General features: G+C 40.7%; 1 protein-coding gene across 7 annotated transcripts in view; it reads right to left on the reverse strand.

Annotated features, from left to right (window-relative positions):
- The window catches only part of LOC306708090 (uncharacterized protein), a 38,730-nt gene extending 27,321 nt beyond the window's left edge, over positions 1-11,409 (reverse strand). For 6 of the 7 annotated variants that reach the window (XM_079175796.1, XM_079175793.1, XM_079175797.1 and 3 more), the window contains exon 1: positions 11,073-11,409. In XM_079175796.1, the coding sequence (XP_079031922.1) occupies positions 11,073-11,139 (67 nt within the window). In that variant the 5' untranslated portion in view covers positions 11,140-11,409. The remainder of the gene's footprint in view (positions 1-11,072) is intronic. The other variant, XM_079175791.1, reaches the window with a different exon arrangement.
- Positions 11,410-13,939: the final 2,530 nt, after the last annotated feature.

Here is a 13,939-nt window from a genome sequence, read left to right on the forward strand (position 1 = left end):
AGAGGTTGTGTTTTAAGAGAACTTACATTACAAGCAGATAAACGCGACGAGTTTGTAAGACGGGCATCCCTCACAATGAGCATGATGGAAATAAAGATGGGACATATAAGTGGGGCAGTAGGCCAGCCAATCACATATTCTCTCATTTTCTCTCTGCATTCAGTCTGTCTTTTATCGCTATAGCATGGACATTATTACAAGAGGAAACTTTGGGGGAAGTCATATTTTTGACTTGTTTGCACACAGTTTAAAAGTATTTCGGGTGGTCAAGATAAACCTCATTGATCCCCGTTTTTAGCGGCAACAGCTCTTCCAAAAAGGAAAAAAATGCACCGTAATTATCATTTCCTTTCAACACTCTACTGTCTACTTTTGAAAAAATGTCTCCAAAAAATACAGATAACATTAACAATGGCTCTGTTGTATTATAACAGCCACAATAAACGCCAAGTCATGGTTTGTCCATGACCTCGAAACCAAAGCAGCTAAATTCAATTCAGGGCCATCGATAAGTTTATGTGATGCATCAAATTGTCTTCTGGGAGAAAGGCTTATTATCACTCTTTTGGACTTGTGCTGTTCACATCAACACATGAGTTATTATTACCACCGGAAAAAAATGGGATCTTTCTGAAAGCTCCAATGCAGTTCGATAATTTTGTCCAACTCATTTATATCATTGAGGGTATAAGCTAAATTATATAATAACCTTTATAAACTGTTGTGGTTAGACTGCATTAGTTCAGTTTACTATACTATATTAAAGAGCTAGTATGAGTTTGTTCTGATTGTAGTGACAGTAAATATGAAAGATATTTAAAATGAAGCATCTCTTTAATCAGTCCTTTTTATAGGTGGAGGGGAGCTGAACCCATGTTGTGTGAAGCAGGTCAGACTCTATTGTTTGGAGTTATGTGCATGAGAGAGCCAGTATGTGAACACACGTGTTCGTGTGTGTGGGTCTTTGTGATGTGCGGTTCATGTTGGATCTGGGTCAGGCCAACCTCAGGAATCCGTGGCATCCACATTCCCCTTGCATGTGTTTCATGAAGCAAATGTGTGTCTTTCGTATGTGTCTGCATGTTCCAAAGACTCAACGGATTAAAATCATCCAAGAAAAGAGAAGAGATTAAATAGTGTATGTGTAATCAAAGCAACAGGACAATATCCGATTGATTTCTCTCCCACAAAATGCACAAACTCAGATTGAGTGACTCGAGGAATTTGTAATATTCCAACAAAAAACAGACATCTTGAGACATAAATTCTCATTTCACAACCTTCTGCAGGACATATCTGACCGCTTACACATTGTCAAAGAGCACATTTGGCCTTGATGCCTTGATGGATGCCTCCACAACCTCTTCCTCTGTGGATAGAAAAAAAAGAAGAAGACGGAAACGCTCTTGGGCAACAAGCATCCACGCCCCAGGGAAAAGCAGAGGAAGAACATTCCTGGGACATTGGTGGTGCTGAGAGCAACAACAGCCAAAACACACGCCTCCAGTTTGTATGTCTGTAGAGCTAAAACCATTGAGTGTGTGTGAAATGTTCATGTAATTAAATGACCAATAACATATTCAGGTATTACACCTTTTAAGCTAGAACAAATGTATCTATTGTCCATTGTAGTGAACTGAAAATCCCCCAGTTCCATCTCATGACAAACAAGCACCAAGTAAGCCAAAAGGTCACTGAGTCAAAACTCAAGCATCCATGATGTAAAAAAGCCCCCAAAACAACACCCAACTTCCTCTGAGGAGAAAAGAAAACTTCAGGAATCACAAAACAAATGCTGCACGAACCTTTGAAGCCCTCAGAGTCTCCCGTTGCGCTGTGAGAGGTCACCAGAACCAACAGCTGTGTTTGCAACGAGTTTCATGTCACAGCAATGAGCAACAACCACATGCACAGCTACTAATCACTGTCACAGAAGAAGAAATGTGGCTTTCTGTGCTGATGATAGAAGAGAAACCTTCATTTTTACGGCTAGGTTTAAATTACAGACCCCTGTGTGTCAGCTGTAATGCACAATGCTGTTTTCTCTTTGGAGTCTGGTTAGAAGTGAACATAGCTGACGGTTTCGCTAAGTCACGCCACCGTTCGCGACTGGGCTACGCCTGTCAAGTTTTCCCTTTTGTTCTTAAAAACTATGAGTCTTCAGATGAAGACAAAGTGAGGCTCCTCATTTCTACCCAACAAGGACTTAGTCACCTGAAATGATGACCGCTAGCTAGCATAAGCTAATGCTCAGGCTAAAACTCAGTGAGTTGGTCTCCAGCTGACTTTTTAACGTTTTCATTCAGCTTGTTTTAATACGGTCCTAAATAATTGCTCCATACATGATATGATGTCATAAGATTGCAGCTTACTGAGATAAACAGAAGTAAATCAGCTTGAGTAGACTTGTTAAGATGAAGCTTGAAAGCTAGTTTGTGTCTTACTGTGTTTTACAGTTGATTTATTTGGTTTCAGAGTAACATTTGTTGTTGCTCTAGCTTACAGGAGCTAACAGGCTAACTTTGGTAGCAGTTGTTGGCCTTGCGAGGCAGGAAGTGTGTGATTGGCTGACAGCTGACGGTCATGAAATGTCATGTTAAGAAATAAAACTTGACAGGAAATGTGTCATCAGGAAAAGCGTTGATGAATACAGTTCATAATAATGAGTTGAGTTTGAATAATTTCTTCAGTCATTTCACAAATTACAGTTGAATTTATGTATTATGTATGTATGTATGTAATGTTTATACATTTCATTCATGAGATTATTTAGAAGAAATTTCTTTTTTTATCAATATCAAACAGACATCTCAGAAACAAATATGTTAAAAACGTATGGAAATAAATCAAATATTATCTTAGATTTACATTAAAGGTAACTGTTTATTGTAATTTAACTGTCTCTTTAATACTGACCCATATGACTCTGCCTGACATTTGACATTTTCTGCCTCCAAACAACCAGAAATTGGACTAATCATGACAGAAGATGCTGGTGTATAATAGCAAACATCAGTGTGAAGGACCATTTTCTCGTTATCTCAACCCCTCCCCCGTCCCTGAATACGGTGCAAAAACATGACAACCTATTAAAAGTTAATAGTACTAAAAAAAGTACTACAGAGCCTATATTGGTCTGAACATGAGAGCTAAAATTGATTCAGTCAGAATGGCGAGGGGCAGGCGACAGGATGTTACTCCACTGCAAACACAAGGGATCTCCAGATGCTTTTAACCACAAAGAAGTGGGTTACCCAGTCACAAAGACGCACAACAGAGCCAGGCATGAATCATATATATAAAATCCATTATTCACTTCTTCTTCCTCCTTCTCTATTCACTAGCTCAGGGTTGATACTAAAACATAAGGTCAAAGGTGATGCAGCGAGAAAGGAAAGATTTCTAAACCATTTTAAATGGCGGTGTGCTGAGAAAAGCTTTTCTTCAGGACGTGGAGAAAATAGCTCAGGCGTGGTTTGTTGTAACTGAGGCTGTAGTCTAGGTTCCACTTCTTCAGCCATGACTTCATCATTCGGTCATCATCTTGAAGACATAGCAACAATAACCAAGACACATGATGTAAATAACCACATGGTTACCACATGGTCTTTATGGCACTTTAAAAGGCACAGGGAAGGACATTTTAACAATAAAGCAGCAACATATAGAGGTCGTAGGGTAACAAACAGACAGATGACAAAGAGGAAAGTATGTCAATATTTCATAAAAACTAAGTCTTGGTTGTTTTTTTTTGTGATGGAAACATCAGAATTGAGTGTATATAGCCCACAGCTGCCCCACCACACTCACCCACTTGTTTTGGACCCATATGGAGGGCATAACGTTATCTGGCTGACTAATGTTGACCTGGCAGCGTGGTGAGGTGCGATGACTGACTAAATTTAATCTCAGCTGAGGTCTGGTTTCAGTGCTGCGTCACGGCAGGTCGACAAACAACGCTGAGACAGCTGGAAAAAAAAGGTTTCTATCATGCTCTCTCTCCATTTGAGCTGAACCTTTGTAGTTTCACTGGGTAAAGTTTCTCAGGAAGAGGTTGATATTTTGTAAAATACTATACTTTTAATAGCAAGCTGAGAAGCTATTATGACGAACGGGGGGAAGGGAGAACAACAAAGATACATAGTGAATAGCTGGGAATCGTTTAAGGACATGTAAAATTGATTCAATCAATTAAAATTTTTGTTTCTGCAAGTGTAAAATATGTGTAAAAAAATTTGCTATTACAACATGCACAAAATAAAAGTGCATTTGAACTCTGTATGAATAATATACTGCTGTAAATATATTTCCCAAGCATGCATTTCTTTTGAATGTTATCATTCGATGCTATTGAATAAAAAAGTGTTTAATTTTTAAAGCACCTTTTGCTTCCAATATTGACAAGCAGACCCTTCCAATTCATGAGGCGACCGTAAAATATGAATCTTCTTTTATTACCTAAATGTCATGAGGACAAGGGTTCGATAACTAAATTCAACAGGACCAGGATGCTGCAGCATCAGCTCTGTAGTGTTTTGCTTCAAAGACGATGTTCAATTGTGTTGGAGAGAAAATTAACATGCCGGAGGACAAACGTGATCTGATGCAGCTCTGTCAATAGAAATCTGGCAACCAAGAAGGGTTTGTGATGGTCTGCTAGACTTGAGGAAAACCTCACCAGATGCAGCTAAAATGTGCCGGCATCTTGCTGCAGCCTGGTCTTCACCCGCCATCCTGGAGACGAGACTTTTCAAGGAGCATTTCAGGAGCATAAAAAGGGCACAGCGAGCTGCGTCACCGCGACTCAATTGACTGGCGCAGCATGGGCCACTGCATTTTTGAACTGGTTCGACGCTGCTCATCTGCTGTTCAAAAAATAGCTGTGCCGAGAGCAGAACAAACACATGGAGGCGGTTTGAAAAGGAGAGAAAACGTCTGACAACACCACGTGACGACGTATCCTTACACAACCAAAAGATTTCCTCGATGCAGCGCGTTTGGGCTCCATGCACCATTGTCACATCTGTCTCAAGTCAAGATGGCTGATCACATAGATATGTTCATTTGTTGGGTTATTATAAGGTTTGTTGTCCTGTCTTCTAGGTCATCAGCCATCATCAGCGCTGTAATATCAGAGCCTGTGGGTCCCGTGACTGTGAGATGGTGAGTGACATGTGTGTGTGTGTGTGTGGGTGAGTTTAAGTGGGCATAGACGTAGCTACATCAGGGCTGTTATCTACACACACACACACACACACACACTTAAGCACACATACACTTCAAAGCAGGAAGAAGGGTGGGGGGGGGGTACATCTGTTAGTGATTCCCCTGAGGTTTGAGTAAGACATCAACAAAAACATCCACTGCATACTGCATACTGCAAGGCATCATGGGTAACAGGAACCAAATGGATAGAGCCGCATTGCCGATACAAAAATCTTGCTATTAGAGGGTTGTTTTCTAAAAGAATCAACATGTTCATGTATCATCTCCTTCGAGGAAAGAAATTTGAGCTTACGAGGTCTCCTTTGCTGCTAGCACAGCAAAAACAAGCTCCTATTTAACACTATGAGATTAATTCAGCTGCATTAATATTGATCAATGACCCTTGAATTGAACAGCCCAACGCCAAGGGAAGTAAAATCTGAGTGTGCTGCAGAATTTTTTTAAAAAGGAGGGAGGGAGGGGAGTTCCTCCGGGTCACCTGGAAAGGCCCTGAGGACACAAGCAGTACTGTAGTACTATGTGTAATACATCATAGAGAATCGTCATCTTGAATATTCAAGCTACATTCAAGAGCAGAGTTGCTTGTAGCTTAAGAGTAGAGTGAAGCCTCTGACCGAAATGTGGCTGCAGCACCAGGTCAATCATTTTCAGTTTTTCTGCAAATTTTGGTTGATCACAATTTTTCCAGAATCCAATGTGACATCTTCAAATTACTAGTTCTATCAGACCAGCAGTCCAAAACCTAAACATATTCACATAATACATTTTTTATGTGTCTCAAAGCAAGGTATTGAAACAATTATCCCTGTTATTGGCGTTGAAAAATGTAAATAATATCCAGCTATCCAGCCCAATACCTGTAACCATAAATCAACAGATGTGCAAAAAATTAAAATAAACGATCACTCGAGGATAAGGCGTACAACGTTGTGTCATTTTAGAACACAAAGTTGTTTTTGAAAATTATGAAGGTAATGTATGCAAACATACAGTAGGTTGCGACAAAATATTTCGATGATTTTATTGTCTTTATTGAGTTTTGTTTTTTTATTTATCCCCTGGCTCTTTTTGTACCAAAACATGATTGTAAAGATGATAATCTGATAATCTGGTGATACAAAGTCATTGTTTTTGGACTGATAGCTGGAGAGCTGCCAGTTCACCTCCTGGGCACTGCCGAAGTGCCCTTGAGCAAAGCAACAAACCCCCCCAACTGCTAGGAGTGCCTGACCATTGCAGCCCCATTCCTCCGTCTCTCCACAACAATAATGCAAGTCTATAGGTCCTGTGTGTGTAATTTAATGAAGTGTACTGCTGTACTAAACACACATTTTTTTTATTGTCATTATTAAGTGCTTCAAGTCTTTTTTGATTTTGTCAAATCGAGTCTAAAGTCGAGTCAAAAGTCTAAAGTCATCCGACCGGTGACTCAAGTCCACGGTGACCTAAGTCTGAATCAGTCATAGAAGCTTTGACTGAGCAAAACTAAAACATCCTCTGGTGCACAATCAGGAAGTGATGCGTTTTGCTGACGCAGCAGCGGACCATGTGGAATAAACAGAGGAAGAAGCTCTAACAGCTACGAAGAGCACTAAAGTGGTATTTGGGAAGTGCACCGCAAAAACATTGAAAATTGGGTAATTTTGGCTTGACTGCGAAGCGTTTGGAGTACGTGTACATAGCGCTCTGATTTCTCTCATTACTGCCTCCACATTAGCTCTAAAATAGTCACAGGTGTGTAGGTGTTGCTACAATGACTCTAATCTATCAAATGTGATATGACAGTTCCTTTCATGACTAAGCTCTGCCTCACACCGTTCCCTAACAGGATTATGCAGCAAACAAGATCGACATCCTATTCATGAATTCAGATTTTTTTCCGAACATCCGATACAAAGGGAAACATGGGAAATATGTGCAGTGCTCAGGAGGCTGCGTCCTTCTCCCTCTTCATACTCGAATGGAGCACTTCCTCTCCTTTCCTGTGCGAGTGGTTGGCCTCACGGCTGTGATTTATAGCATCTGGTTACAGGGGCCGCTGACGTGGAGTGTACAGGGAGGGGGACGATCTGGTCTCTTCATCCTCCTCCCTTCTTCCTCGAGGATCAACTCAAACCTCGACTCCCCGTCCAGCTTCGCAGAGTCATTCTAGCCGATCCCCCCCCCCCCCATGTACAAGCATTCAATCCCCCTGGACTCAGACAACACACGGTTGGCAGAGCTGTGAGAACTTGAGCTCCATCGCACTGCAGGAGCTGACAGGAGCTTTAGCTTTAGTTCAAGTTTGGGCCCTCTGATGCTAAACAGAGACTGTATCAAAAAAACTGTGTTGATACAGGAATCTGGATTTAACAATCTAAAGTGTAACAATTAGTCACGTAGACGACCAAGAAACAGACTAATCTGCAACTATTTTGACGATTAGTCGATTGGCCGCTCACCCGTCTTTAGTTTTTCTCTTTTCATTCTAAGCTAGACACGCTAATGTTTGACTGTTTAATCCTTTCTTTACATTTTTGTTGTTGTATTTTGGGGTTTTAGAAATGCTATAACAGACACCAACCTCCAAACCATTTCTTTTTTTCACTCTGTTTCCAATCAGTTTTGGTTGTTAAACTATGAGTGAACGAACCCCCTCCTGCTGTTAGCTTGTTAGCTAACGGTCAAGTGAACATCTATCGAAGCACAAATGACAAACATCCTCTGGTTCTAGCTTCTCAAATGTGAAGGCTCGCTGCTTATATAGGTTTCTTAATTCAATATCTTTAAGGTTTTGGACTGTTGGTCAGACAAAAATAAGCAATTATAAGACAATTGTGAAAATAATTCTTAGCTGTAGCTCTACATGTCCGTAACTCAACTGTATTTACTCCCCGAGGTTACTTCTTCCCAGAGTTCAACTGTGGAGGACGACTGATGATAGCGGCAAATTAAAAGGCGGCGGAAGGAAGGTTTCTAGGCCAGAATCCACATTTCCAGCCTGGCTGTGTGTTGAGCGTGTGCCAAGAACATAACGTCAGCACGACTGGGAAGCTCGCGGAGCCAAAGGGAGGCCACGTCTCATGATCACTTCCACAGAGGAGCATTCAACTCCACACTGAGACTCTGACTGCAAGGCTGCTGGAAGAGCGGGCACGGTGACGAATGCAGAGAAATTAACAACTGTACAATTCAAACTCCTTTACAGACGAGTTGCAGGGTATTTTCTGTGTCACCAAAAGCCGGTGCCACTCCTATTGTGGGTCGTAAACAAAGACTCTTTGAACGTGTCGTGTCTTGGAGAGTCTTGGTTTGGCTCCAGCGCTCGCAGAGCTAGTAAGAAAGGCCGCGGCAAGCTGCGTTTCCTCTCAGAAAAAAAACTATTCTGCTTCTGTGACATCGACTCTGAAACACCAGCAGACGGGAAAACAGGCTCTGTTTGAGTGTCGCCGTAATGCTGCTGGCTGACTGGTTTCAGGGCGTGTGGGGGGATGACAGGAGATATATGAGGTCAGGAGAGATGAATGCATGCATCTATGGGTTAGGGATTTGGATGTTCTACATGCATTAAAGAGCTAAACCAAACGTCTGCCAACCTCAGACCTGAATAAATCACTTTGAAATGGGCTTATGATCCCCCTCTCACAGCTCTGCAGGCACACTATAGGCCGTAGAAAGCAAACAAACCCAGGTTGGATTTTCTTTCTTTCTATTCTTCTTTTTGAGAATGAGACTCATGGCTCTCAGAAAGACGTCAGAGAAAAAGAATGTTTCTGTTTATCTAACGCCACTGCCTTTTTCGGCATCCAGCATTCCGGATAACGTCACATGTTGAACAGCCCTGCTGCATGCTGCTGCTCTGACTGCAACCAAAACACGCTTTGTTTTCCACCTCAGATCACTTTTCCATGGGCGAACCTGCTCAAGAACAATACGAGCTCTTTGAGTATTTCAGTAAACGCACTTTGTTTCCAGCAGAAATTACCCCTCTGAAGAAGAATTAATACAAAAGTTACACGATCAAGCGCCTAAAAAGAGCTTCAAAGTTGAAAAGCATGCCTCAAACACACACACAGGATGTTATTTCCCTTCTTTTGACCACTGAACCAGCAGCCTCCAGTTCAATACTCAAAGTCGACAAACAAAGCATCACAATTCTACGACTGTAAACCATTTTAACGTCCCAATATCAATGCAGCAATAGGTGTATTTTTTTTAACACGAGTGGGGAAAAAACGGAAAGAAAAAGACAAATACCTTTAAATACCATCTTTGTGCCTTTGCTCAGGATCACTTTAGACTAATTCTGACTTTTTGATTGTGAACTCCATGAAGTTTCTTCTCAGAAGAGACCAGATTGTAACCAAAAGGAGACCTATGCTTGTTGATGTCTAATAGAGCTAGAAACGATAAATTAACCAGATTACTGCATATACATATATATATATCTGTATCGAGGTGTGTCGGCCGATAATTAACAAGAAATTGCACCACAGAAAATTCCAACCAGTGTCACCGTTACAAAGTTTGACTTCCATAGAGCCAGCGGTCTTGGTCCCAGTATTAAAAAAAAAAATTCAAGGGATCCATATCAAGATTGTTTGTTTATGTTATGTGTTTATGTAAGTAAAAAAACAGTTACGATGGCCCATATATCGTTATCGAACTCCCAAATATGAATCAGTATTGGCCCCAGAATTTCCAGTATCTGTTGCTATTCTTCGTCATGCAACAGCCGATGCACATGCAGCAGCCTATAGACACCCACACATGCAGGGAGCCAGCACCGTGACAGCCTGCCTTTGCGGTGATAAAAAGCTGCAGCAAACGTTTCTCCCTCCATCCAATGCTCTCCACATCCAGTGGAAATAGAGGGAGGGAGGGAGGGGGAGGGCTGCCAATGAACAGAAAGTCACCTTCTGCCAGCACACAGGTCAAGGGGAGATGTGTGAAGGATACAAGACACCACAAATGTATATAAACCAATATAAACGTATATATATATGTATATATATATATATATATTAATACTGGAATACTAGCCTAATTAAATTGTGCATATATCCTTCTTTTCCAGGCTTTTCAAATACTATGTCAGGGTTTTGCTGGTCTATTTCATGTAATATTAACATAATTAAATCATTATAGCATGTACAGTGTAAGAGGAAATGGGACTCACTAATATCAGCTTATCATTATGAGGATTTCACTGAAATGAAATCTTCACTGGGCTACTGGATCAGCCACAAAGATTCTGGGCAGTGTGAGGAACCATCACTTGGAGATGCAGATGTTAACATCAGCCGCTATTTGCGCTGCTGATGTGCTCTTGAGCAAGACACTGGCCGAGATTAAAGAGGAGTTTTCCCCGCATGGAATCTGTTTAGTATCTCACTAATACTGTGTGCTAAGAGTGATTTTATTTTATTTTTGCAGAGTGTCTTTAGCTGCGCCAGTTTGCCTCATATGTGTGGGCCATTTTTCACCCCTGTGCACCACTGACGTGTTTGGTAATGGAGACTACAGCTCAGTGCAGCATTTCCAGGATCTCTTGCTGGATAGGACCCGCCTGATAGAGAGAGGTGCAGACAGCCCGCTGTTTGAGTGTGGGGGGAATATTACAGCAGGACGGACAAACATCCCATCTTTTAAGATTTGAAGTGGGAGGAATCTGATGTGTTGCATCGCTGCAGCTGTTGAATCTTGAATGTTCAGTGCCCAGCAGGGCTGGAAAATACCGACACACTTTAATTATGATTGGTAGGATAAAAAGATTAAGGGGGAAAAAACACATAATAATCACAATCACAACCACCACCCTCTTTAATTCTACAGCGACGTTATAGGCTGTACCCTATGATACTCACATTTGTCTGTTAGCGTCAGCTTCTCTTCGAAATGATGTCCAAGCTCTTTATAATCCATTGTTTCCATTCAGGCGGACCGATTCCCGTTCGCTGTCATTCCTCAGAGTCGCACAAGTACAGGAGATGAAACTCCCGGTACAGATCGCCCCAAACACGCCCTTTGTAAATCCAACCGGAATAGAAAGAAAAAGTGACCAAAACAATAATGTGGAGATAAAAACAGGATCCAACAAAAAAAAGAAACGACTGGGAATGTCAGAAATGCTGAATTACAATAAACTGATGTCAGTGTCTTGTTCAAATTAGAGACTCGGTCCAATCCAGCGAGTCGTTAGTGGAAAATGTACAGTGTGAGAATAAAAAGCTTCAGCGAGTCCTGTGAGGACCAGAGTCAAGTTGCGATGACTGACAAAAACTACTTCCGGTCAGATTTTTTAGAATAAAATGATGCCATAGTATTTGAAGTTGCTGCGCACTGTTGGTGCGATGGGACGACCAGGTCGTTTTCACTTCTTATCAATATGTTATTTAGAAATATAACCCCTTGCCCCCAGGGCCATATCTGCTCACATGGGTTCGATGGGTTCTGAGATTTACTTTTTCAATTATTTCCAAAGTTAAGAATTAGGTAACTGTAAACTTATTTTTAAATATATTTTTCTGATTTTCACATCAAATACAAACAATGCATTTCAACAGAAATTAAAATAATAATCTTAGAAGACAGATTTGAAGAATTTCCAAAGTATGGTCATATATTCAAAAGGTCTGATAACTATTTTGTTGCAGCATGATATAGCTGTAGGATATCAAACACAAAAGCTTCCCTTCACTGTATTGTAGATTTAGCTGAAAGACAAATTTGGTTTGCAGTCCTTTGGTAGGTCACAATTATAAAATACAAACAATGATTTAGGCATACAACACTAAACAGACAGGACAAATAATACGAAATAGAAGTATTATATCCATGCAGCTGTTCCAGAATTGTTCTCACTGCAAAGTGGAACAGCCCCAATGTAATTGCATTGAAATGCATACTACTACTATGGTTGAAATTAATAATTCATTGAGAATTATTAACACATATCGATTTTGAACAATTACTTAAAATGTTTCAGTTACCGGAAAAACAACCGTGTTTTATTCTGAAAGCATCATTGCTCAATTTCCGGTATACGTCTCGTTCTCCCTCATGATATTTTGACGCCGCCGATCGCAACGAAAAACCGCATGCCGGACAACTAGACTGTACCAACCTTTTCGCAAGGGACACAACTGATTTACCAAATCATCAGCACAAATAATCCATCGAAGACCAATTAAAAACGCGAAACAATACATTTAATTGACCGTTAGAACTTTCTAATCGGTTTTGGCCGCAGTAACAGGACAGAAAGTGTCCCCTTGGACACCACGAATGGTTTGATCCATCAGATGATTTTCAGCAGCTGAAAACAGCCCTGCTGCCTGGAACGAGGTGAATTGACATAACACCGTATAACACGGACTGTATGTGTGATTAAAGTAATTAATGAACGGGTTGTAACAGTCAATAGTATTCTTTACGCTACGGACAAGATATATATTAGGAAAAATGTTTATATTATTGTCTTGCAATTGGCCTTGACCAGCACATGAAAACTAAAACCTCACTGGAATATTACTGGAATACTAATAAAGAAAGAATGACACAAAGTAACATCCAAATGTCTCTGTAAAACCTTCCAATGCATGGACGTACAATCCTATATACACTGCAGAAAAAAAAGCATATTTTGCCAAAATGACAGTCAATTTCATCTTCATAAGTGACTTCTACAGAGTTGAGGAGGAGCGTCATTCATTTTTAAAAGGAGGCATTTTATAAATAGTCTTACCAGAATCACACCCACTTTGGTCATTTGAATTAAGAAATTCAGATTAATTATAGATGAGGTCATCTGTGTACATTATGTTTTTTTTCTTCTTGAATCTGCAGGACATAAAGGATGGCCCGAGTACCAACATACGTTAAAGAATAAAATCTTTTCCCCAACAGCGAATTTTTAGACTCCTTAGAGCAAAGATACAACATGATGTTAGAGCTCTGCTTTATGCTAAAAAGCCAATGTATGTGGGTTTTACCAGAGAGATAAAATATGCATGACCCACTTAGCTTGGTGAAGACACTAAGGACTTCATAGACCTCCGGACTCCTTGATTATTGCGGCTGACGCTAGAGACTTCTTTCCTTTTCCTCATAGTTCAGCCTACAGTCTAATATTGCCTGTTAAAAACTCTTAATTTCACATGACCAAAAACTATCAATCCAAAAAAATCTTTAGCTGACTTATATAGCTTCTTTTATTTTGAAGTATTCCTATAAACATGGCAGGGATGCTAAAGATAGCCTGTGATGTGCTGAAAACACTGCTAATCAATCCACTGGCGACACATGAAGAGAAGCAGCTCCATCAGGACTAATGGAATCCGAACTGCCTGTGAAGGAGCAGACCGCTCTGTTGTTGAGTCTGGAGTCTCTGGTAAAAAAAAGAAAAAAGATCTGTTGATTCATTACTGGGATTTGCAAGTGCAGGAAATGCAATACAGCGGCAGAGGAATGGCAGGAAGTGCTCAATAAACCTTACATATCTTGTTCATCTGCATACGAATATGTCTCCTTCTGAGCGCACACATTGTTAGACACACTGGACCAATAGACCACCAGAAACATTCTACAGTATTTGTTGCCAAGTTTCCACATCTGCCAGAAAAATCCGACAGCAGACAGGTTGAGAGGCGCTGGATGACACCGGTCACACTGTAAACTTGTGTTGTTTATCTACTGTCATGTGTTCGATGGGAGAGGGGATGAGATGTTGTCA

The sequence above is a fragment of the Pholis gunnellus genome (assembly GCF_910591455.1).
Source record: "Pholis gunnellus genome assembly, chromosome: 16".
Lineage (NCBI taxonomy): Eukaryota > Metazoa > Chordata > Actinopteri > Perciformes > Pholidae > Pholis > Pholis gunnellus.